The 25,647-nt window shown below is 39.8% G+C and overlaps 1 protein-coding gene across 3 annotated transcripts in view; it reads left to right on the forward strand.

Annotated features, from left to right (window-relative positions):
• NOTCH2 (notch receptor 2) overlaps positions 1-25,647 on the forward strand; it is an 88,134-nt gene that overhangs the window by 29,624 nt on the left and 32,863 nt on the right. The window contains exons 6-14 of one of the 3 annotated variants that reach the window (XM_057411183.1): positions 13,159-13,392; positions 14,230-14,385; positions 15,439-15,627; positions 16,738-16,851; positions 18,008-18,121; positions 20,788-21,021; positions 21,544-21,654; positions 23,320-23,512; positions 25,071-25,216. In XM_057411183.1, the coding sequence (XP_057267166.1) occupies positions 13,159-13,392; positions 14,230-14,385; positions 15,439-15,627; positions 16,738-16,851; positions 18,008-18,121; positions 20,788-21,021; positions 21,544-21,654; positions 23,320-23,512; positions 25,071-25,216 (1,491 nt within the window). Of the gene's footprint in view, positions 1-13,158; positions 13,393-14,229; positions 14,386-15,438; positions 15,628-16,737; positions 16,852-18,007; positions 18,122-19,563; positions 19,874-20,787; positions 21,022-21,543; positions 21,655-23,319; positions 23,513-25,070; positions 25,217-25,647 lie in introns of those variants that run through there. The other 2 variants (XR_008972380.1, XM_057411184.1) reach the window with 2 other exon arrangements.

Raw genomic sequence — 25,647 nt, forward strand, 5'->3', positions numbered from 1 at the left:
CTAGACTTAGGAATCAGGTCACTTTGGAACTAACCCTTGTTTCACTTCTTAGGAAACAGCAGCTTGGCTGTACAATGAGAGTTAGAGCCTTTGGGGAACTGAATTGTCTTGTTTGAAGTGAATGGTGTTGGTTTCAGTGTTCATAATAAAACATGAGTAACTTCAGAAGTAGCTATGCATATTCATACTGGCCAGTGTTTGACACATGTAGGGCAGTAGCTCTGTGCATCCACAGGATGTATTAGTTATAGCCATTCCAGTGCTGTGCAGTGAAACAAACGTGGTCAGCTGGCCTTTAGGAATTCATTCATTGTATCTGTAATACAATGCCTAATAAATGTGCCTAATAATACTTGCCTAATAAATGTGCTTGCAATTGATGTCCCATGATGCCCTGAAACTCTGTCCAGTTCAACAGTGAATGCAGCCATGTGGTGTGAGTGGAGAAATGTCATGCAAGTCATTTGAATGCCTCTTGTTCTCATGTCCTGCAGGTCATCCCAGCAGTGACTCTGCTCTGTCATCTCAGTAGCATTTTCTTAGGAGAAGCTTGTTTCTCTGAATAGACTTCAATCACTTTCCTGCATCTTCAATTAGACACCAAGAAAATGCAGGATAACAGTACACATCCAGCTTGGAGACATGAGGGGTGACACTAAGGCAAGGCAAATAATAGTTTGAAGACAGACACAACTTTTTTCAAGGTGGAACTGCAGCTGATGCTGACAGAAGTAAACTACAATAAAAAAATGAGTTTCTCAGCAATAAGGAAATGCTGTGTAAATGCAGGCCTGTCCTTTGCACAAACATGGTTATAACATTGTAAATCATCTCTAAGGTAAGTGAAGAGGGAAGAGCTGAGCAAACAACTCTTTCCAAGTCTCTCCTGATAAATGCTTATAGCCCAACAGTGTTGAACTGTGAGAGCAAATACTTCAGAAAATCAAAACTTTCCAGTGAGACCTTGAGGTTAGAGGACATTGTGTGCTGCTTGGGGGGGAGGAAGCCCAAATGCGCATGTTTCTAAGTAAACGTCAGCCAAAAATGAAAGGATGTTAAATTTTCCAAAAATAGGTAACAGCGTAGATGTGCTGCCTTCATAAGGGTTCCACAGCCTCTTCTTTGAGGTACTTACTTGTCAAATCATCTTGGAGAAGTTTAAATTGGTCTGCTTGCAGTTTCAGTCTTTATTTGATCTTTGCACCGTGGATGGTGGTAGAGTATGTTTGCATGGAGAAATGAGTCCCATTGCTTGCTAGAAAAATCAAGAGACTCTACTGCATCTGATGAAGAATAGTTTTGTGTAAAGTAATATTGAAGCATCCTTTACTGAAACAGAATCTGTCCCAATTCCTTTTGGTAAGCACCTGCCTCTTGGAATTCCCTGACAGGTGGTGGGCTGGACTACAGAACTATGCAATTTTTTTCTTTTTTAAAAAATGCTTTTTTTTGCTTGCCACTAGAATCCAGCTTTGGAGACACCATTTGCTTTCAGTCTGATTTCCTGTCCTCAGAGCTCACTGTTCCTTTCTTGTTGGAGCGCTTGCCTTCTCTTTCTCATTTTGCTGCTTTTCCCGGAAAGATAAAATCTTGCCTTTCAGTAACAATGATGAGAAATTCCTGCTGTCACTAATCTTATTGCCACCTTCCAAGTTCTCCTATTTCTTATGGTTATAGTGATTGTCAACCTCAAACTTGTAACTGGCAACATGATCTTGGATGTGTTTTGGTGAAACTGGCCCAGATCTTTCCTGTTGCTGAGTGTTAACTGATTGTTTGTTTGTTTGTTTAAGGATGACTTTATCTTGTCCCAGGCTAAATCCTTTGTCAGAATGAGTGTGCATTGGGTCCTTTCAAGGCAAAATATTGCAGTTTTTCTTGGAAATAGGTCAGGATGCTTTTGTGAAAGACTCAAGTCTCTTCTGTGCATGGCAGGTTAGAGAATTTGGTGTGGTTTAAGTGTGATTTGAATCAAAATTAGCTAAAAATCCTCGCTAAAGACTGTGCCACTGTGAAGGCTCTCATTTATGCTGATGTTCTGCAGCAGTTAAACCACCCTGATGAGCTTGCTGCTGTCTGAGGAAGAAGGTGTCTTTGCCTTCTCTCACTGCTCCCATCCACTGTCCCCTTTCCCCTGAGCTGGCTCTGGTATTTGTTGGAGCATGCTGCTTTAACTCACTAATCTAGTAAAAAATCCTGTCCAGCTGCTTTTTATTTTTTTTTTGTGTGTGTGTGTGGGGGATCAGGAATTAAAATTCATGGAGCAATCTCATGAGTGAGCCGGTGCAGAGGAAGCAATGGCAGTCCAGGGCTGCAGAGTCATGTGGAAGTCTAGAATGTCCTTCCACAGGACAGTGAAACCGGCTGAGGATTTCAAGGCTGCTCAGGCCTTCCAGACTACAATTCATAGAAAGGAACAAGGCTTTGTTTAAAATGCACTTGTTCACTCTGTTCATCTAACCTACGCAGCTTTGTGTCAAGAAAGGTGACTTGAGAATTTGGGTACTAAAGTGATTCATAATATAAAATGCTGTAAATGCTTTTGTTTTTCTTTACTGAGAAAGACTCCACTGTTGAAAGCTTGCAGTGTTTAGAGGATCACTGTCAGTCTGTTTGGCTCAAATCACCTTTCAGGAGTGGTGCACAGCAGAGATTAAGATTTGTATCCTCTGTTGAGTTAAATCCTGTGCACAGTTTGCACCTGAAATGCTGCATCAAGAGTTGTGGGATGAGTCTCTCAGTTTAGGGAGCACACTGTCCACACAAATGGGTTTTGGAAGACCTGCATTATAGTGTTTCAGTTGCAGGCTTGGCCTACTTGCCTCCTTTCATTATTTCTACCCCTGTGGCTGGGAAGGCAAGACTCCCATGGCACTTGTATTTATTTAGGCTTTGTTTTTCCCTGAAAAGGGGGCTCCAGTGAAATGTACAATTTAAAATCTAGGCGACCTTTGTCTCAAGGGAAGCACAGTGTGCTAACAGCTGACTCCACCATTGGGAGCTAGCTTAAGAAGCAAATGTTTGTCTTGAGCAGAAAAGCTCTTCAGGCAGCAAGGCCATGCTTTTTAATTAAAATAGCTGTTAGCTCGGTCATATGCTCTTAAACACTAGCACAAGGGTTACTTTTTCTGCAGAGCTTTAGGCAGGAATTTTCAAAGGGTGGAGTTAAGGGTTTGATTTGTATTTAATTAGAGTAATATTTGCTCCCTACCTTGGTTTCTTTCAAAATCCCAGCCTTAAACTATGGTCAAATGTGACCCTTCTTTGCTAAGAAGGGAGGATAAACATCAAAAGGCTGTCTTTTAGCATTTTAATTCAAGATTGTATTGTCCGGTATTTTGCTTTTTAAAACTTTCTTTGCCAAATTCCACTTTCCTCAGCTTCTATATCGCTAAGTATACAGTAATAAGCCATTCTAATTTAGTGTTCAAAAAAATACTGCCTTGCTGAAATACTTCAGAGGCTTGAAATGTAGAGGAACTAACTGACGCTAGATGACATGGACCATAAATGTTGAACATGCCAGTCTCCTAAATGAGCGAATATACATCCTGTTATTTTCTATAGGGTATTGATTATTACCAACCAGAGCATGCTGCTGAGGTTGCACTCTGGTTCTGGTTGGCATGCACATACAAAATGTGCCAGGAGCAGTCTTTACCTGTGTACTAGCACAAGGAGGCTGGGTCAGACTCCCACAAGAAATGCAGTCATCTTTCCCAGTTGTGTAGCAATGGTGGACTTTCTGGTGCCTTTCCAGACTTCACTAAAAAGCATAGTAACCTCTTTGGTGCTGGCTGAGATCCATCTACACCAAACTTGGCAAATGATTTGCTGGTGATTTGCTGTCACTACATACAGTAGTATCTCCAAGAGACAGTTCTCTGAAAGGGGCCAAGAGGGATTACGATTCTTTTTCTTCCTTCATGTTTGAACTGGCAGATACAAAGGGAGCAGGGAGCATGTGGCAGCCTCTGGAGCTGACAGCTCTAAGCTTGAATGTACAAATGATTTGAAGCATTAGACATAAACTTTATCCTGGATGTTGTTTGTTTCTTTTGCAGTACTTGATTCCAGAGTTGTGCAGAGCATGTGTTTCAGTGGCATTAAAAGTTACACCATTAGTCAGTACCTTTATATCCAGTATAGATTCTGGAACACCCACCACTACCTCCCACTTGTTTTGTGCTGCTTTCCATTTCCCATCAGCCAGAGTTAGCTGTAATAAAACACTTGAGGTGTTAATAGCTGGACTGATCTGACTACGGAATGACAACATCCGGTTTAGACTATGCTCCTGCCTTTTCCCTTGTGTCTTTCGTGACTTTCCAGACTGGGAAATACTCTTTGCGATCTCTTGTGGAGTTGTCTTTAAGTTTTCAGCATATCTTGCATGTGTCTGGCACTAAAACAGAATAGGCTAGACCACTCTGGTGAGGCTGGGTTGGTGGATGTGTGCTGTGAGACCAGTCTAATAAGTAATAGCTGTTTTGTCTGCAGCTCACTTGTTTCTGGCAGTTTCTGTCCCTTTCCTTGTACTTGGAATGAGGTGATTTGTCTTTGGATAATTACTGAAGATGTGCTGCTGAGATAGCTTCAGAATATGAACTTGTAAGGTTTGGCTCCAGCTATTACATTTTTTGCCTTGCAGATCTTTTCACTTGTTAGGTATTTCCCTGATTCACTGGATTTTCCAGATGAGAAGAGAATGGCAAAATGTCGAGTAGCTTGGTGATGTGTATTTCCTTTTGGTTACTTCTCTATTCTGCTGCTGTCCCCAGTCATTTCACCTACCACCTCCATATTAAAAGTCTGTCATTAGTGCATCACTAATAATTTTTAATTAATTTTGTTCTGTTCACTTGTATTACTGCCTCTGAAAAGCTATATCAGAACTGCCTGCTCTAGCCAGTAGTCTGTGGGGAGTGATTTAAGGCAGTATTTAATGGATCAGAGCATGTGTAAGTCTCTTAAAGCCCAGAGTTTTGTATTTGGGGGTTGTAAAATCCCTTGTAAAAGCCCATTAGTTCCACTATATGCTTCCCAGTGTGGTTATGAAATTAAACTCTTTTCTCCTCCACATTAGCCTAAAATAAACACAGATGTTTACTCTTCTCGCTACAACGGAAGCTTCATCTTCAATTGTTCAAATTCAGTATTAAGCTCTTAGATTTTGTGATATCTTGGATGGCATTTGACATTGCCCAAGATACAATAGATCTATTAAAGCAAAAAATCCAACACCTGAGGTTTGGGAATGGCTGCTTACTGCTTTCCTATATTTCCTTACTGCTTACTGCTGTAGTCCTTTATTTCAAACAGGAGTAAGATGCTGTGAGGTCCTGGGGAAGGAGCACTTTTTTGAGAGCTTGTGGCTCTCGCTTCAGTTCAGTTAGAGAACTCCTACAAAGGAAAAAATATTTGGCTTCAGTGCAGTTTTCAGGGGAAACTACTGTAATACTTAAGCAGGGAAGACTTTTACTGAACATACATGCAACTTTTTGGAGATGGTCACTTTTTGGAGATGTAAACAGTGTAGTCCATTGAATTCTATGTGTGCCTGAAGCTGTTCTTGGAGCTGAAAGCAGTGTTTGTATTCACTGGATTGCTTGCAGGGAGCTGTGGAGATGGCTTTGTTGGAGGGTTTGGAATTTAGATGTGATCTGGCCATCACGCTTGATCCCTTTCAGTATTATCTGTTTATTGCTCTGGATTTTCTTGTCTGTATAATGGTTTTGCCTCTTTCAGAGAAGTTTAAATTTCTTTGCTTTGAGATACCTTATGTCAATTAAATCAAATTATGTAAATGATTAAATATTTTCTTTTGTGTATGTGCTTGTAATATGTTTCTTCCTGTATCTTCCCTGCAATAACTGTTGTATTATACTTTTTATCATCTTTCTCCCTTTGTGGGTACAATGGCTTTGTAAGTCTTTTAGAAAATTCTTCTCTCCATCAGTCTGTAGGACTCTGAACTCTACCCCTTTTCAGTGTGTATTCAAATGTGGTGGCTTCAATACTGCAAAATGTATTCTAGACTGAAGTTATGCCACACCTATTGCACAACAACTGTTTGCATTGTTCTTCCTTGTAGTCAAATGTCTTGTCAGCAATGTTTATTCTGTTGATTAAAGCTGTGATTGAGCCGAGGTCCCCACTGAACTCTTCCAGGGAAGCTGAAGTGTTTCCTCAAGGAGTGCCTAACTTAAACCTTTTGCAACAAGTCTGCTTTTGTATTTTACTTGGCGTTTGTGCATCAGGCCTTGTCTGCTGTTACACTACCCAGCCACCTTGCTTGGTTGCATGAGTTTGTAATTCCCTGGCTTTCCCTTGGATAATATAACTATTATTTTGTTAAAGATATCACGGCCTACTGTTCATCTCCTTCCAGGCCGTTAATTATATGTTTTGGTGCCTGTATGTATTCATAAATTGTAACTTTTTTTTTTTTCAGGGCATATGGCTAATTTTGTGAGTTAAAGATCAGTTGAATGTTTTTACATGTACACAATTCAAAACCATGGGAGGTAAAGTAGTTTTTGTAACCACCATTTTACTAGAAGGCCATATAGTTCCATGCAATTTTTCCTTTACTTTTCCATTTGCTGAGGAGGCTCACACAGCAGCTTGAGGTAATAGAGCTTTGACCTGACTGACCAAGATGCGTTGGGTTATGCTTTCAATGCAGATGTTTTCCTTATGTTATAAGAAAGAACTGGACAGAGAAATGTCTTTACCCAGTCAGATGCAGTCTTCCATCTGGCATCCTGAATATACACATGGGTGGTTAGAGAGCGGAAGAAACTGCATGGCCCCTTGCAGTGTGTCATTGCTAACCTTCTGCCACAAGTAGATTTGTTCATTTGTACAAATACTGTTTCTTATCTCTTAGTCTGTTCCTGAGATTTGATAAGATGCCATTCACCTTCTCACCTAGTAGTCCTTTGAAACTTGGAGGAAGAAATGTAAACAGTTCTAATAAGCCATGCTTTCTTCAGCTATACTGATGGTATTCAAAAACCATACAACAATCTTTGGAATACTTTGTGAAATAAATCTTTCAGAGAGTGTTTGTCTAGATCTGGTTTATAGATTCCCAGATAGCCCTTTCAAGAGAGCTGGTGAGCTCTTCGCTGTGTACCCCAGCCACTAGCATGGGATAAATGACAAACTTCTGGTGAGGTACTGAGAGAATGAAAGCATAAGAACTTCTGGTAACCTGATGCTCCTCTTACAGTGAGTCTTCTAAGACCTTTAGGACCAGTTTGTGATTCTCACTGGAATATCTTTCCTGTTCAGCATCACTGAACTTTTAAGGTATTCTCACTTCCAGTTCAGGCCGAGCCCAGTGCTGGTGCAGTTTTGAGAAAAAAGGACATTGCTTTCTCTTCCCAGCTCAGTTTTCAAGGAACTAATTATTTTTTAAGGCATAGGAAGGTATTTGCATCCTTTGTCCTACTAAATGTTTCCAGTGCTTAAACTTAGTGTAAGATCTCTCAGAAACTTTAGGCTCTGGTACTCCAGCTGTGCATCAGCAGTCTTTCCTGCTGGAGAGCTGTTAAGAGGCCAAGAAAACTTTCTCCTTTATGGAAAGGCTGTTCTGCTAAAGATGAAGACCTCTGAACTGACTGAAGGTCTTGTGTTCAGCTGCAGGATCAGTGCAGTTGGAATTGGGCTTTATGCAAAGCTTCTATGGTTCAGCAGGGTCAGCTTTTGGAGGTGTCTGCTGCTTCCCAGGATCACTGTTTTGGTTTCTTATTTGCTCAAGCTAATGCTTTACTTTTTCAGTGTAGGATTCTACTCATTTTATGTGCTATCTGCCTTACCTTTATAAATCAGATTTTTTTAAATTTTTTTTTAACATAAAGACCTGTAGGAGAAGGGGCTGGCTGTTTCTCATCAATGAAATCCAGTCCAACTATTTGAGGGGCCTTACAGTCATAGAATCATAGAATTAGCTGGGTGGGAAAAGACCTCAAAGATCATCAAGTCCAACCATTAACCCAGGACTGCCAAGAGCACCACTAAACCATATCACTGAGGTACTTACCTGTATGGTTTTTAAACACTTCCAGGGTGATTCCACCATTTCCCTTGAACCACTGCATCCTGTGTCTGCCTAAAGAGAAGCTCCTGGAGTTCCTGTCCAGTTCCTGCTGGTCTGAAAATGGGAGCAATCAAAGCAGCAGACATGCCTGTCTTACTTCAAATGGCTTTTCTGAGGGGAAATATGCAGGAAGTAACTTAGTTTCGAAGTGGGCAAAAAGTGCTAAGAGTCAAAGTCTGTTCCCCTTTTCTACTTCTAGTTTTCAATTTTGAAATACCACATGGACTAGCTGTTTACTTTGTACAAGGTCACTTAGAACCTGAGTTGGCATTTTGCTTATTTCCCAGGCTCTGCAAATATCAAGGTCAGCTTAGGCTTTTATTAGCTTCTTAATCTGTGTTTCTTTTTTTGTTGTCTTTTGTATGTTTCTACATTTCCATTAAAATACTGTACAGATAGTGTATTTGTGCTTGCTTTCACTAGCTGACCCTATATTTATGATGTTTCAGCAATTCAATTGAAACTAGCAAGAGCACAAGAAATACCTACAGAATCTTGCAACTAAATGAATTAGCGCTTAGCTGGAGAAGTTCTGACATTCAAAAGGACTGGGGTTCTGGAGATGTGTATTACACTGTACAATTCATAATGGAGTTTGCACTTGGAAGTTGAATTTCATTTTTTTTATGAATGAAAGACTTGATTCTTCCTAAAACACTTTATGAGCAGAAAACAAGCTTACCAAGTACATGGCTACAAATAAATATACTTGGTTCAGTTACAATTAAGTAAACCAACATCCCTTAAGTAAAATGTTTCAGAGATCTTCTGTTTCATTTGATTTATATCTGATATTGCAGAGAAGAGTCTTGTGCAGAATATTCAGTGAGAGGTTTTAAATCCTCATTTATGTCTGACACTGAAAGGAACTTCTGTCTCTGCTGTGAAAAAAATCATTCAGGAAGCTCTCGGGACAGACACTACCTTGAAGACCTAGGCCACTAACAGTGGAAGTGTCAAATCTTCTCTTGGCATCACCTGCCCAAAATATTAATCTATTTCTGTCATTTGCACATGGAGTTGAATTCTCCACTGAAGGCAGATCAGCCCTTTTTAGAGAATGAGAGGTGGCCATCCTGCAGTTCCACTAAGAATTAAGTGATGATGATGCTCTGGGGGAGGGCATTCTTTAAAGCCATTTATAAATGTGTATGCTGGTTTTGGTGGGGGGAGAGGGTGGGACATAACAGGGTGGGGGGATGGGTGCATACAAACACCAACAAAACAAACAGCAAGCAACCCTGACCAACCAATCAACAAAAAAGCCCTTGCAAAACTCTGTGTAGATGAATTACAATATGGACAGTTAATTCCATATTGTTAGCACCTAGAGATTCAAAACCACCAAGTAAGCAATCTGACCACCCCATCTAAAACTCTTTATTTCTCTCTTTGGAAGACTCTGGTCTACAGAATGCATTTCCAAGCCACTTGAGCCCTACTTCAGCAATAAGGGCCCAAGCATTTTCAGCCTATTCACCAGCTTTGGTGAAGAAATGCCTTGGACTTCTTACTGGGCTTTATAGTATTTTAAAGCATAGTTCCAAAATCTTTTTTGAAGCTATTGGACTTACATTGCCTGGTAGTGATGAGACTGAGAACTTGGAGTGTATCAATCTGACTATTAGTGTTTGCCTTATGCTGTTTTTGATTTGTATATTTTTGCCCGGAAGTTGAGTCTGGGTTTCAATTACAGTTTCAAGAAAGAAGTTTTTTTTCATTAAAATATTGAATGGTTAAAATACAATATTTAGTAGTTCATTTACACCCCTCATGTTGATTTGAATTTCCTTTGGTTTTAACACATACTTCATTAAGAGGGAGCTCTGTTTGATACATATTCATAATTAAATATATATATATATGATTGTGATCTGGTAGCTGCAAAAAGAGTAAGTGGAGAAGCTAAGTGAAAATCAAATTTGAGGAGCTCACAAGTGGTGTGGTCTTGAAATACAGTTGAATTGCTCAAAAAAGTTTAAGCTCTGCTTTTTTTTTTCTCCTGTGGAGACACTGATACACCTTTTAAAAAGTTTGTTTTAGTTTAGGGTGTGGAAATGTGGAATAGCCTAGGACGTAGGGTTACTGCAAGGATATCAGTGATGTTATTTGAAAATGCCCTTTCTGGCAGGGGAGAATAAGTGCTAGGAAGAGAAAATATTTAAAAAATCCTATCTGTTGATGTTACGAGTGACACTTGAAGTGGGAAGTTAAAACCAAGCACAGGGAGGGTTGTATGAGGGGTTATTTTTCTTATCTTTGCTTAAAAAATAAAAATAAAACCCACCGCAAAACATGGGCACACCCCCCACCTCCACCAGCCCACCAAAAAAAAATCCACAGAACATTATATTTGCAGAGTCACAAAATGGTTTGGGTTGGAAAGGATCCAACATCATCTACTTACCAATCCCCTGTCGTGGGCAGGGGTGCCTCATACTAAACTATGTCCCCCAAGGCTCTGTCCAACCTGGCCTTGAATGTTGCTAGGGATAGGCCATTTACCACTTCTCAGGGTAACCTGTTCCGGATCTTCACTATCCTCACAGTAGAGAACTTCTTCCTTATATCTAAACTGAACTTCCGCTGTGTAAGTTTTAACCCATTACCCCTTGTCCTATCACTACAGTCCCTGTCTGTTATTCTCGTAGGCCCCAAATTTCAGCAGTTCTATTCATCCAGTCACAAGGCAAGTGTTTTTGAGAGAGACATAACAATCCGGAGTAGTGTGGCGACTTCAGCACTGAAAGCCTTCCGCACTTTAGTCATAGAGTTGAAATTGGCTGCAATCAAAAGGAGGATGTAGGCGCTGTAAGAATGCTTCTGCAAAATGTTTGTGCATACTCTCTGTGTTCTTTGATTTGAGTTGGGCCATCTCTAAGAAATGAAGGAAAATCACTTTTATAATAAGCAAATAACATCTTGGTAATTTTGTTCAAAAGGAAGTCAGTTATGTTGAGATATGCACAATTGCTAGGAATCAGTTTGCAGTAACTTTCTTTTTCCAGTCTGGCTACTGATAAGCTAATATTGAAAGCTAATGAAGAAATTACTTCTATTATGACAAATGCATGGGTTGGTTTTGTCATAATGAAGGGTGCTGTGTTTTGCAGATAACAATATGAAGTGTTAGATTCCCCCCCAACTGTTTTACTAAGTAAACTGGGAAGTGAGAGTTAATTCTGAAAATTCTATTGTAGTTATTACTAAAAATATTACTGTTTTTTCAAGTGACACAACCCTTGTTTTGAAGTGGTCCTACTGGAGGAAGGGGCACATGCACAGAACAAAGTTGTGCAACTTTTTTCTTTTCCTTAATAATTTTATTTCTTGCCACTAAGGGAAAAGAATCCAGGGCTCTCAGGACTGAATGCTACGATTTATTTAAATACTTTGAAAACAAAAGGGATCATGATTTGAGTATAGTAGATGGAGATGGTGAAGAGTGAACCTTTTTACATTCTTGCCAAAAATAAATGTTTCAGTTCTGTGAATGGGAGGAGAATAGGTGCGTGCTTTTGCATAAGAATTCCTGGGCCATTAATAAATAAGGTGACTCTTAAGCAGTATCTAGTAAGTGTTTTTAAATTGGCAAACCTAAATAATCTGGATCCCAGGCACACTGGCAGGGAAGATCTGTGACCTGTTCTTGAATTTCTTATTCTTGGAATATGGGGGAATTCCAGGCATTTGTAAGTGTGCAGCTGATAGGAGTAGCTGGAGGTGACAAATGGGAGGATCTTGGTAGTAGCAGCACAGTGACTTAAGAGTCTTCACCCAAATAATGGAAAGCTGCTGCAAGCTAGTGAGGGATCTAATGGTGTCAGAGAGGGCGGAAAAACAAATGGTCACATCAAACAAGTCTATTCTTATTCTCTGATAAAGATGGTTTTTTGATGCTATGTGCATCATATCAACGTTTTAGGAGGTAAAAGTAAGTTATAAGGAAGTGTTAAAAAAAGGTACGCTCTCAAGCTTCAGTGCTAGAGTTCTTAATGAAACAGAAAGTAGAGAAATAGTTTATTGGAGAGAAAATTGTGGACAGCCTGGGAAGAAATTACCCAGTGCTTAGTCATTAGGGTTTTTTTCTGCTCAAGAAACTCAAAATGATTAATTACTTCAAACTTACACTAAAAAAATTCAGCGTTATAGTAAACCATGTAACTTTCATTGGGAAGATGAATTAAGTGTTAAAATAGTGCTGCAAGTGGTAAATTCTCCAAATCTAGATGTCAAAGCAAGATGGATTTGAATAAATACTTAGTAAACATGAATTGCAGAGCTTCACATAGAAGTGACTGTGAAATTTTCTATCCCATGAAACTGGTTGCATAGTTAGTGGTCCAGTGGTCTTATTTCTTAAAACTCTCTGAAACACTGTACATTTGTTTTCTTCTCTCCAGTATCTTTAGTTATTAAAGTGTTTATTAGAATATTTATTTTGTCTCTGAAAAAAACCAACAACCAACCAACCAAATAAACCCCCAAAACTACAACCAAGAAAACCCAAAATATTTGGCATTGTCTGTGGAAATACCTGGGGGAAGGTAAAGGAGTATTTTAGGTAGAAGAGTCTCAAGAATTCTGTGCTTCCCTATCACATAATCTTCATTGCATAATTACAGAGAAAATAATTACGTTCTCCTGACAAGAGTTACTTTGCTGCTGGCCTGTTGACCCTGCTTTGGCCAAGATTTTCTTGTGAGGCCATCTTCTTTTTTCATAATCCCTTGGCCTATGTTGCAGGCAGCCTTTTTTTCCTTCTTGCATCCTTGCAGGTGTATTTTCATATACCACAGGCTACCTGCTGGCTCTCACACGGTGCCTTTTTAGAGTTATTTGTAGTTCACCTCCTACTTTGGTTTCATTTAAGGATGCTTATTGTCTTTGTGTAATTTGATAACAGTGTTGTTGGAAGTTTCAAACTTGAATGCCCTGGAAATAATGTGTCAATCGAGTTGGATTACAGTGTTTCCTTTGGTTATGTTTTCTGTAAGAGAACATTTTGAGTGTTTGAACTTCTGTTGAACTTGTTTCTTTCTGTGTATCAGGCCAGTTTTGCACTGAAGATGTCGATGAATGTCAGCTCCAGCCCAACGCTTGTCAGAATGGAGGTACCTGCACCAATCACAATGGAGGCTATGCCTGTGTCTGCGTCAATGGTTGGAGTGGGGATGACTGCAGTAAGAACATCGATGATTGCTTCACTGCTTCCTGTGCTAATGGGTCTACTTGCATTGATCGAGTGGCTTCCTTTTCATGCATTTGTCCAGAAGGAAAGGCTGGTAAGGACAGAAAACTTGCATAGGTCTGACACATAATAGAAGATACTTCCTGAAGTTTATGCATTTGCTTAAGTGGTATGTTTATTTTACACACTTTGTGACCAAACCAGGAAGAACAAAAGGAAACATGTGCTATGCATGAGCAAAGACCTTTTAAACCCCTGTAGCTTGGGACAAAGAAGTGTTTGTATTAGGCTGGAAGACAAACTTCTTACAGTTTAGATTGCAAGGAAAGCAGATCTCTTTGTAGCCCTTAGCAGAACTTGCATTTATCTGAAAAGTTATGCATGAGGGTGACTTTCTCTCTGCCACTTAGGATAATTGCAGTTAAAAGTTTAGAAGGTAAATTTATTCTGTGTGAGTGAGGATGCCCTTACTGGTATAGGGGAAAAATTGCTATTGTAGGGTAGGTGAAAATATGAGGGTCTCCTAAGTGCTACTACCTGGAAATACAAGTGATCAGGATATCTGAGTTAAGAATGTGAGCTTCATGTGCAGCCGTGTCTTCAGCTGTCAGAAAAATCATCATGCTTGTTAGAGAAAAGAGATAGTTAACTGCTCCAAGGAGGATATTTTTGTACTGGTGAGCCATTGTACTGCTCCAGAAGTATTGGAGTCACCTCTGAAGGCACAGAATCTACATTTAAATGTAAGGGGTTTTTAAGTGTGTGGTGAAATCTCTGTGGTAGTCTATAGGTTGAAGCCTGTTAAATATTGCTTAAGCTTCTGACTGTGGAAGTCTCTATTTGATATATCAGGACAGAGGATTTGATTGTGTAGCATAGTCTGACTGCTATATCTCACTTTTTTTGATAAACTCTTCGGATGCTTCTCCAGGTCTTCTGTGCCACTTGGATGATGCATGTGTTAGCAATCCATGCCAGAAGGGTGCTCTGTGTGATACCAATCCTGTGAATGGACACTACATCTGCACGTGTCCTCAAGGCCATAAGGGAGCAGACTGCACTGAGGATGTGGACGAATGTGCAATGGGTGAGTTTCTATTTGCTATTAGTGAGTACATTAACAGGGAATTGGATTGTTTGCTTTATGAACTAAAAAAAGAGCAAGAATATGAATTTTGTCATAGCTTCTCAACTTAAATGTGACTCCTTTTCCTGCTCTTCTCCTTCCATTTCAGTGGTTTTAGATGACTTTTAAATCTTGTCTGAGACTTGGGGCAAAGGGCTGAGACAGGATAGCTGTCCATGTTTGAACTGTTAGCCTCTGGAATATGAAAAGCAGCAAGATGCTTAACCATTATTCATTGTGCAAAAGGGCCTTAGCATTGTGCGAGGAGTGCATGAAAACAGATGTGATAACCTGACCCTTAGAACCGCAGTGTACAATGAAATTACCACAATTCGTGTGGGAGTTGTTGCAGCTCCTGTCTCAGTAGAAATATATCAAAGGCTGTTTGACAGCCAGAATATGGCTGGATCTTTTGAATGCCTTCCGAGACTGGTGACCATGTGGGCTTTTAAAGATATCCTGCTGTTGTGCTGTTTTGGGGGATTAGCTGGAATCCCACAGACTTGCTTATAGTTTTGTGAATGCTAGTTTATGCTTCTAGGTGCATGAAGGTAATGCCTGACCAGTGTTGGAAAGAAGCGCTTTGAATTTCATTCCTCAGTGTGCCTTGGACGGCACAGGAAGAGCTAGTTTGGTTGTTTCGTGGCTGTAGTGGCATTTTGTCAGCCTTAGGAGTGAAGTAAATGTAAAATATGAGCTAGATAAGGCCTTGAAAGCATCATTCATTCTCTAATCCCTGCTAGTTGATACTCTCCTCTTCAGAACTGTCATTAGTAATACGGACTGGAGTTGCTTCTTTGGTTCATTGATAATGACAATGGTCTTTCTTTTTACCTCTGACAGACAAGTAACTGCCACATGTTTTCTTCAATCACAATAGCCTTTCTCAAAAAGGATGAACAGTATTACTTGCCAGAAAGGAATGACAACTGGAAAAGACCATAATAAAGAATTCTGTGGCTTTCCTGCTTCAAGGAGAGGTTTTGACCCACACTGTATATATTTTTCTTGCAGCAAATAGCAATCCATGTGAACATGCTGGAAAATGTGTAAACACAGAAGGCTCTTTCCACTGTGAATGTTTGAAGGGCTACACAGGACCTCGCTGTGAAATGGACATCAATGAATGTCATTCAAATCCATGCCAAAATGATGCCACCTGCCTGGATAAAATCGGGGGATTCACGTGTCTCTGTATGCCAGGTAATGGGAGTTTCTGACAAAGATGGGGTTTGCAGCAGAAGAAGGAATCAGAAGGCTGAGCACAGGGAGGGTTGCCAGCTCTGCTGAGGCGGAACACGAAATTGTGAAGGGGTGAGGCTAAATGAAATGGTGAGAGAGAGCCTGCTATGGCAGCACCAGCCAGGACTTGGCATTTGTGTGTGGGAGGGAGAAAGCCATTAGAGGACTGAGAAAGAAACCAATCTCTACATCAGCAAAGGAAGTTAGCATTCTGAGCTCTGGAGTATACGTGAACATATCTGTTACTATACCTGGTAAAGTGCATGTGCAGAAACTTATGTTTGTGAAAGCTAAGCAGGTGCAAACTTTAAAAGAGTGCCTGTGTTTTGAGTTTGGTGATTCTGGTTGATAGTGTTTGGGGTTTTTCTCTGCTTAAAATACCCCAAATGGTGCCAGCTCCTATTGACCTGAAGAAATAACTGTGAAGAACATTACTTGATTGAAATCATGCTGGTAAAATGTACACGTCCAGCATACCAATGATATATGTAGTCTGATATTTTGCTTTCTGATAGAAAGTGGTAAAAAAAGAAAAAGGTGCAAGTCTTACAAAATATAATGAAAGAATTGTGACCCCTGCAGGTGATCAGCTGATATAATGAAAATTAGAATGAGTTTGTATTAGCATCTAATCTTATTTTGAAAGGTAGAACTCTAGTCCCAAGTATTTCACCCTTCTTAATGCTTTCATTTTATTCTGTCATTTGCTAAGAAGTTTTAAGCTAAAATTATCTGCTGTGTTTGTTTCTTTACATTTTACCTTATGTTGGTGTATACCCAAATATACTGATATCTTCTAAAGTGTTTAAACATAACCCCTTCTCATCAAGTGAAAGAACATATTAGATGTGAATTCAGCACAAACTTCTGTTATTACTGGTTAGCAACAGTGAAAAATACACATTCAACATCCCTTTCTAACCTTCGGTGTATATTCTTACCTCATAGGTTCTGTCCATACTTGCAATGAATCTAAGCTTTGACTTTCAGCCCTGGTATAAGAGGCAGTCACATTTCCAAGGCACTTCTAAGGCCTTCAGTCACCTCTTCTTACCTTTTCTTTAAAAATAGGGTTTAAAGGTGTTCACTGTGAAGAAGATATTGATGAGTGTCTGAGTAATCCCTGTGTGAACAATGGAGAGTGTCTTGATAAAGTCAATCGCTTCCTCTGTGTCTGTCCTCCTGGTAAGTACTTATTTCTGGAAGCTTTTCCTGCTTCACCTTACCAAGACCTGCATAGATAACCAGTGAGGGATTGTAGGTCATGTTTTTCTTGCAAGATTCTGTTTTCTTAGTGCAGCATCTGTTGGAGTGCAACATGTATTGGTTGCAGTAGTATTGTGCCTGGAACTGGGTAGGTGTTGAGAAACATACTCTCAGATGTCTCATCTTGAAGGGTACTCAGCAGTATGAACTTCTGTTATTGTGGGTATTGCAGTGAGATAGAGATGGGTAATTCTAAATACATTTTAAAAATCAGAACCTCTGTGTGCTTTTTTTGTCTTTTTTTGAGGTTTTTAGGCAGAACCTGTTTTTACATTGGTGTAATTTGTTGCTTGCATGAGGAGAGAGGTGGATTGGGTCTCCACTTTAGAAAAGAAGGATAAATGCTGAGCTGAGGGATCAATGTTAGCTGTAGGGTAAATGTCACTTGTTTTCCTGATTGCTTACAGAAAGTCTTCAGTTCAGAATATACTTGACAAAAGCCTGCTCTGCATCCCTTCTTACTGACTACTGATGTTCTGGCTCCTCCTTTGGTTCCTTCCTTCAAGAAACATTCCTAGAGTGTCTTGTTTTTTTTTCCTGAAGTGCCTAAGGCTTGGCATTATCTGATATAACCTGTTGATAGTTTGTGTTTCAAGAAGTGCATTGAAAGATACAGTGCTGTATTGTACCACATTCCTCACTGCTGTAATTCTAGTCTGAATGCTCTAGTGATTTATGCATTGTTGTTTCATTTTAAATTACTTGCTTTGTTTATTTGAAAGTTTTTATTGGTGGCTTCTCGGTTTTATAGACAGGCATACTGGCATACTGTCCAGTGGTGGACACCACTTATGTATGCTCCGTCTGCTTTATTTCTGTTTGACTTGGCTATCTCAGTTTTCAAGTTGAGGCTCCTTTGACCTGGAGGATAGAAACTTTGTTTTGGCTGTTGGTTTGGTTGAGGAACCAATCCACTCAGGGTGTGGTCTGTGTGCTTAATGATGCAGTTTAGATTTACTGAGCTTGTATTTGGGTGGTTTTAAGCATTTGCTAACAAATAATTCCTGACTGTGCAGCTGTTTAGATTAACTACTTCAAATTACATCTGGATTTTCATGTTTTATATGTCTTTCAGGATTCAGTGGTGCTGTGTGTCAGATTGATATAGATGACTGCTCCAGCACACCATGTCTCAATGGAGCCAAATGTATTGATCATCCCAATGGCTATGAGTGCCAGTGCGCCACAGGTTAGTCTTGTGTTCAGAGCCCCTCTACTGGAGATCACATGTAATCTAAATACATAAAGAGGCAGTCAAAGAAGCATCAGCATTCTTTCTTTCTCTAAAATACTGCTTGTTTGTTGCGAAGCTTTGTCTACTCCTTTGCTGCAGAGGATAGTGTTTTAAGCACAGAAAGCCTTTCACTTGTGACAGCAGTAAGTTCACAATTGATGAGAGTTCTGGCCTCCCTCTTTCAGCCCCATCTCTCTTCCCAGAAGGTGACAGCTTCTTCTGTATTGACTGTGGAATCCATGAGTGGAGAAACAGCAGTGTGAAGCTTTTTGTCTGTGGCTTACCTTTCTTTCTTCCAAATCAGATTGTATAGTTGAAGAGCTAAGAGATACTCGGAGCAGTACTACTGTGTATTCTGATTTCTGTTGTGTCAGGCTATTTTATGTCAAAAGTGGAAGACTGAAATGCAGTGAAAAGTGTGTCCACTGGAAGAAATACCACACAGTAGCTGCTTGCCAAAATTCAGTTAGAAAGATTTGTCAAGCATCATACAGAAATATGGACAGAGCTGTGCATGGACCCGAGGTGGAATTTTTTTGAATGCACTACATTCCATTACTACTTGGTTAATTACACATTTAGAAGCGTGAGGTTTAATTATGGGGTTTTCTTATCTTCAGACCTCTGGAGCGATATAGATATATTTTATCTAGATTTTTACATCTGGTCAAATAAGAGGCTTCAGAGCTGTTACACTCTAATTCTCAGTAAGGAACAACTTTTGTTGCTTTCAGTTAATGGTGCTGTATGCATTGCATGTGATGCAGATTGAGGATGCTTTGGCTTTAGCTCTTCCATTATGGAAGAGGCTGAACAATTCCTGTAGCTACCCTTGTCCCACAAATGTGCTGTTAAGTTGGCTAGCCTTATGTGCGGTTTTTCTTGTTTTGAATCGTCACAAACTTTTACCCTTCCCCAAAGTGCCTGAAGAAACAGTGAATTTATTGGAAGTAGAGAAATGCAGTAGTTCTGATCAGGAGAGGAATAATTACTATTGTTAGAATTCTCCTTTTGATTACTGCATGTGACATTCAGTTAAGAGATCAAGAAATACGTCTTTTAAGTTATGCTACAATTGAGCTACAATAGGAGGCAAGGTAATAATTTTTTGAATTAATGTATGCTAAATATTATTTGATATTGACAGCCTGCTGTGAGGCTGAAATGTGGCATTCATCATTGGGGCAGGTCAGTTATTGGAAAATAATGTTTGAGTATGTTCTTGCTCTATTAATCCTATATTATGGGTGATATGTTTTCCCTGAATGGTAATCGCCAGCTGCGAAGTGATTGAAAACTGCAAAATGTTTGGCCAAATGCTGTACAGATACCTCTATTTACTGCTTGCTTTTTGTCTTTTCTTTCCCTTCTGGCATTATTCCACTTCTCCTTCCCAGTGGTAGATCATGGCTTTTCTTTTCTTGATTTGTCTTAGGCCTTTCCTCTTTTCTTTGCCTCTGTATATTTTTTTTCCACCACTGTTTGTCCTCTTTATCAGTTTGGTTTTCTTCCTTCCCTAACATCTTTTTATATCCATCTCTCTAACTAGCTTCCCTTCCCTCTCCCCACCTACCTCCACACCCATTCATCCATGCATACGTTCGCAGAACTTGGAAATGTTAGCCGTCACCTGGTATGTTTGACCACAGAAATAACCACAAACCTGTATGAAAAATGGGGAGCCTGTTATCCACTTATAATACTCAGGTGAGAATCACTCTTCAGCTGTTGAAATTCCCTGCAGCTTGGTTTGTATCAGTCTCCAGTTGGTGTCTGAAATTTGAAATTCTACCTTCCTAATCTTCAGCTGCTGGAAGGCAGCACGAGCAGTTGCTCCAAAACCTCATCTCTGAAAACCACTTATTTTAAATTGTCCCCATTTCATACAGCTCTGCTCCATCATGGAAGATAGAGCTCTTGAGGGAGTTGTTTGCTGTTTTTAGCTTCCTGAACCATTGTTTTAGCCTTTCTGGTGAATAGACTGTCCTCTGTTGCTCAGGATGTTTCCCAGCTGAAGCAGCATGAAACAGGCCAAATTGCTGCTTGTTTCATTGCTCCTAACTGAAGAGGTTGCATGCAGTCTTCCATAAATTTGCAGTTGCTGCTTGATTGAAGTTATTGAAAGGTTTCCCAATGAGAGGGGCAGGAAACTTTCTGAGAGCTGCAGAAGCTTTGACATGAGCCAAGGGAGTTCCCTTGGGAAGGTTTCTGCAGCATCCTTGCAGTAACTTCTCATTCTAAAAAAGTCCCCCCTCCTTGTATTGTCTAGAGGAAATAATGATAGGAGAGTGCCTTCAAATAGTTTATATTGATGGAAGTAAATATTTCTCAGGGCGATTTACATGTTTACTCTCATTGCTGCTTTTCTGAATAAACTAAAGGTAACCACTTCCAATGGCAGGATTCTCCATGCAAGATGTTGTTCTGTAATGCTGTGAGCAGTGGAAGTGTGTTGTTTTCCAGGATTGGAAAATGGGCAGCAGTTGAGATGCCCAGTTACACTTTGTGCTGTCTGCCACTTTGCGGATTCTTAATATGATTCTTTCTATATTTGCATTATCTTCACAGCAGCATCATACCAGCTGACTTTTTAATTACACCTGTTCATCATTTCTTATTAGGTTTTACTGGCCTCCTGTGTGAGGAGAATATCAACAACTGTGATCCTGATCCTTGCCACCATGGGGAGTGTCAAGATGGAATTGATTCATATACATGTATATGCAATCCTGGCTACATGGGTGCCATATGCAGCGAGCAGATAGATGAATGCCACAGCAATCCTTGCCTCCATCAAGGACGCTGCATTGATTTGGTGAATGGCTACCAATGCAACTGTTTGCTGGGCACTTCAGGTACATAAAGCACAAGTGGAAGTACTGGATTCTAACAGTACTCAACCATTTAATTATTTCTTATGTGTGCTTTGGTCTGTGCTAAATTTGCATACACAGATAAGCTTCTAGTATGACAATATCATTTTCACATTACTTCTTCTTGCTGAATTTTGGTGTGGTTGTGTGGGTTGCCTAACCTCACTGGGACTGCAGCTGGTCTTGGAAGAACTTACTTCCTCTTTACTCCCAAAATTCAGACATGCAGGAAAAATAGGCATGGTATTCAAAATGCTTTATTCTTTTATTTAAACATTTAGTACAAGTTCAGGGTTATATTCAGCCAGCAAACAGTGACTCAGGTGACATTCCTTGGTGTTGCAATGCTTCTTCATCATCACCTGTTTAAGTTTCCCTGATATATGTGTAACTTTGAAGCAGATGGAATTCTTAATTTGGCTGTTTCTGGGAAATAGTTTTGTTGTTGTCCTTGTAAGGATTGGCCTTCTTATTCCTCTAATTTTTTATTGTTTTTTTTTCCAGGAGTGAATTGTGAAAATAACTTTGATGACTGTGCAAGTAACCCATGCATTCATGGGGACTGTATTGATGGCATTAATCGCTACAATTGTGCTTGCAAACCTGGATTTACAGGTAAAGTCAGTGACCCAATAGCTTTGAGTCATTTTGAAGGTAGTTATTCAGGTAGCTAAGGAAGCTGTTCTTTGCATACTGACTGCAAGGGACTCATTATCTGGTAAATCCTTCTAATCCTTGAACCTCAGCATCTCACATTACAGAAAGTTCTACCAAGCAGAAAAATGGTCTAATCTGTGCTGTGAAATGCCATTCTTGTTAGGCAGTTACATGTAATTCATGGTTCTTGGTTTTATAACAAATAAACTCATGTGACTTTGGTTTATTATTTACAGTTTCTTTCCACAGGCAGAGAGACTGTGGACAATATAGAGGTGTTTGAGTAGACAGTACCTTGGGCTTTGATCGTGAACAGTATTTCTGCTTCTGTGAAAGCAAAGCATTATTAAATCAGTGTTCTAATGAACTGTTCTTCACTCTGAACTCTCCAAATGAATACCCTGCTTTTTTCATTGCTTCTGTTTCATAGTGTGTTCTGTTCTGTTTCCTTTTTAAATTATGAAGACTTATCTAATAGACTAAAAGTAGGGCTGAAAAAAGAAGCTTTTAGGCACTGGTGTATCCATGCTTAGAACTGTAGATCTACATCAGGACTATTTCTGATGACTAAAGCACATCTCAGCACTGTTTATAATGGACTTAATTTGTTTTGAGCCATGTAAGGTAATGTGCTCATAAAATAATTGCTGTAAGGCAGTTGGTACTGTTTATAACAGTTTTCTCATCATGTTTGTTACTGTTTGTTACTGAATGATTCTAATTAGAATTGATCTGAAATACATTAGAAATAGCACTAAGAGGTTTCATGTGTCTTGCTTTTCTCTTGGTGTCTTTCTAAACTTCTGACACTCCTTCCTTCTTTGGCTCTGGCGTGGTGATGCTCTTTAGTCCTCAGAACAGGAAGAGGCATGATGCTAATCACTCTTGCCTTTCAGTCTTCATTATTGCTGGCATAACATATTTGTTATTCTACTGGACTTCTTACTGTTATGCTGTTAAAACAATTCAGTAATCTGACGAATTGGGATATTCCAGTATCTAAAGAGCTGGCTTGCATGGGGTCTTGTTACTTTGTCCTTTCCTTGTGTTAAAAATGCTTTCAACTTACTACAACATTCACTTTGTTTAGCTTTCCAGCCTCACAAGATGTAATGGTCACTACTTCAAGAATCTTGCAGTCGTAATCAGAGGCAGGCAAAACAGGAAACGGTGTTTTTTAGAGTCCCTTTTGCGCAATAAACCACAAGAACTATATTTACTGCAGACAATATGGCAGTATTGATTGTTCAAAGGGTAGGTACTTTCAAAGCGGAAGAGCAGGGCTATGACAAGTGGAACTTGAGGTTTGTTTCAAGCATGATACAGTTGAGTGATTTCTGCCTTCCTAATCAATATTAACCAGTGATTTTTAGTGGAATTCTGTTGAGATTCTTGAATGGCTTATAAATACGTGTTGAGTGTAAGTGCTGTTTTCCAGGCACAGAAGAGTGCTGCATCTTTAAAAAATGCTTCTCTTGACTTCAGTTAAAGCACAGAGGCATGCAAGCTCTGTCCCGCTGCAATGGCTTTACAGAATTGTGTCTGAACGTATGTTCTCACAGACATGCAAAGCAAATGCTCTTATAAGAAATACTCCTTATAAGTACTGGGTTTTTCTTCTAGGGCCTCGTTGTAATGTGGACATTGATGAATGCATATCCAATCCCTGTCATAATGGTGGAACATGTATAAATGAAGTCAATAATTTTCGGTGTGTATGTCCTGAAGGATACCATCATCCTCATTGTCAGTCACAGGCAGATGGCTGTCTTAGTAATCCATGTGTACATGGCAATTGCACACATATTGCTAGTGGGTAAGTACTTATTATCACGTTAAACTTACCTGCTCCGTTCTATACACTTTTTTTTTTCCTTTGCCTAGAGTTCCAGCTTGACTTGAGGTTTCTGATTTTTCTCTAAATATTTCTCAGACCAGGATCTGCACTAATTTGCTGCCCATGAAATCATCACAGTAAGGTGTAGACCTTCAGTCACCAGCTGCAGTCTGTGCTGTTTCAACATAGGTCTTTATGTCCTGCATTATATTCTTTGCTGTCTTTGCATGGGCATGTAGTGCAGGGTGGACTGTCACCATCTAAAGGGAGGGTTTGGCAATTCAAGTGAGTAGAGTGAATGCAATTAAAATAAAGAAATAGTTCTAAACTGAATCTTTGTCGAGTGGCAGCTATCTATTCCATCAAACTCTGTATGTTAAGCGTGGAGACTGTTTTGTTGGCTAGTGCTGTTCTTGCTACCCAAATACTCTGTATGAAGGAACAGGCAGACAACTTTAGACAGTGAGAGTGATATTTGACTTAGAACTGTTTGTCCAAGGCTGAGATTTTGTCAACTTTAGTCATATTATTGCATGCCTAAGAGAAGGGAAATCTCTTTCTGGTGATTTTGATGGCAGTAGTTAACTTCTGAATTTTCCCATCTGGGGAGACCAAATGTTGATTTCAGGAGCCCTGAATTAGGCCTCTTTTTGGTAATGATAAGTCTGGGAGATCAGGACCTGTGGTGTCAACAGGTTGGGGAGGTAGGGCTTATGTTTGTGAAGCTTCTCAATTGTATTTGCAATAGCAGTGCCTCCCACTTGTGTGCTGTGTCCTGGAAAGTATTGTCAGGACTTGGGCAAGGAAGTGATTTACCACTGCGGGTAGCTCTGTCAGGCAGGATTCAGCACTTTCCCTGGAGCTGCCTGGAAGGCTGCCTTTATTGGTAATTCAGCCTCTGTATAAGCCTGGAAAACAAATGTTTTGGTTCATCTTGTCTATCTCTCTTCTGCATTCATATTTATGCCCATGTACACCTTACACTTGGTGCCAGATAAAATGTCTTATTTGCATGACAGGGAGGGAGGACAGTGTGTGTGTTGTGTCCCTAGTCCAGGGTGACTCACCAAGTCCTTGGTTCTGTGTCATCTGGGTGGAGCACTTCTCTACTTCAGATTTTTAAATGTGATGGAGAAGATTGTTCCTGCTCCCAGCCAGCTGTTTTCATTTGTAACCACTACTTTGTATTAAAGCAGTCTAGTTATCTTTGGAACCTATTGTGCCCTCCACTTTTTTAATCTTTTTTTTTTTTTTTTTCCTTCTGTCTTTGTTTAAATGTGTTGAGCTGTTCTTATCAAAGCAGCAACATTGCTGGTTGATTGAGCACTTTGTGGAAACTGCAATGGAGGGAAGTGTGGTTTTAAGGGAGGGTTTATTTTCAGTGTTTCCAAAACTATACAGCTGGAGTAAGCAATCTAAACATAACTCTCCTACAGAGAAGTCTTCTACTTTTCTCTCCAAAACTAATCTGCAGGAGAAACTGGAAGAGGAGTTATTTAAGAATGTTCTAAAATTACTGCTGTTTCTGCCTTTAAAGGTACAAGTGTGTCTGCGACCCAGGCTGGATAGGAGATTATTGTTCAACAGAAGGGAACGAATGTAAATCAAACCCATGCCAGAATGGAGGAACCTGTGAGGATCTGCTGAATGGATATAGATGTACCTGTAGGAAAGGATTCAAAGGTGAAAATTCAGAGAGAAGTTTGTGTTCTTTTATCTTTCCACTTCATTGCACCATTTTGATCTTTTTATTAAACTTTACGGAAATAGGAATCAAGAGGCAAAATGCCAGGGTTGTATAAAGTTTGATTACAGTCAGTTCATATAGACATGATACTAGAATACTTAGTATCTTAATATCTAAGCCTGTTTGGATTCACTTAGGAGTGTCCTGGTGGCAGCTCAGCTCAATTTTCTTTGTAAGAAAGTTAGACTGAGATGTGTAAGTGCACTCTGAATTGAGGGGACATTAAACTTGGAATTACCATGGCTGCTGTCTGCTTGTACCCACTGAGCTCATGATGAGTGGTCCGAAACCCTTTTCCTTCTGCTGAGATTTTTCAAATATGGAAATGCTGTCTGCTGCTGTGTAGGATAGTCATGAAAGTTACAAC

This window comes from Pezoporus wallicus, unplaced genomic scaffold, assembly GCF_028554395.1.
Source record: "Pezoporus wallicus isolate ANWC-B61680 ecotype Strahan unplaced genomic scaffold, APGP_CSIRO_Pwel_v1 contig_8779, whole genome shotgun sequence".
NCBI classification, from domain to species: domain Eukaryota; kingdom Metazoa; phylum Chordata; class Aves; order Psittaciformes; family Psittacidae; genus Pezoporus; species Pezoporus wallicus.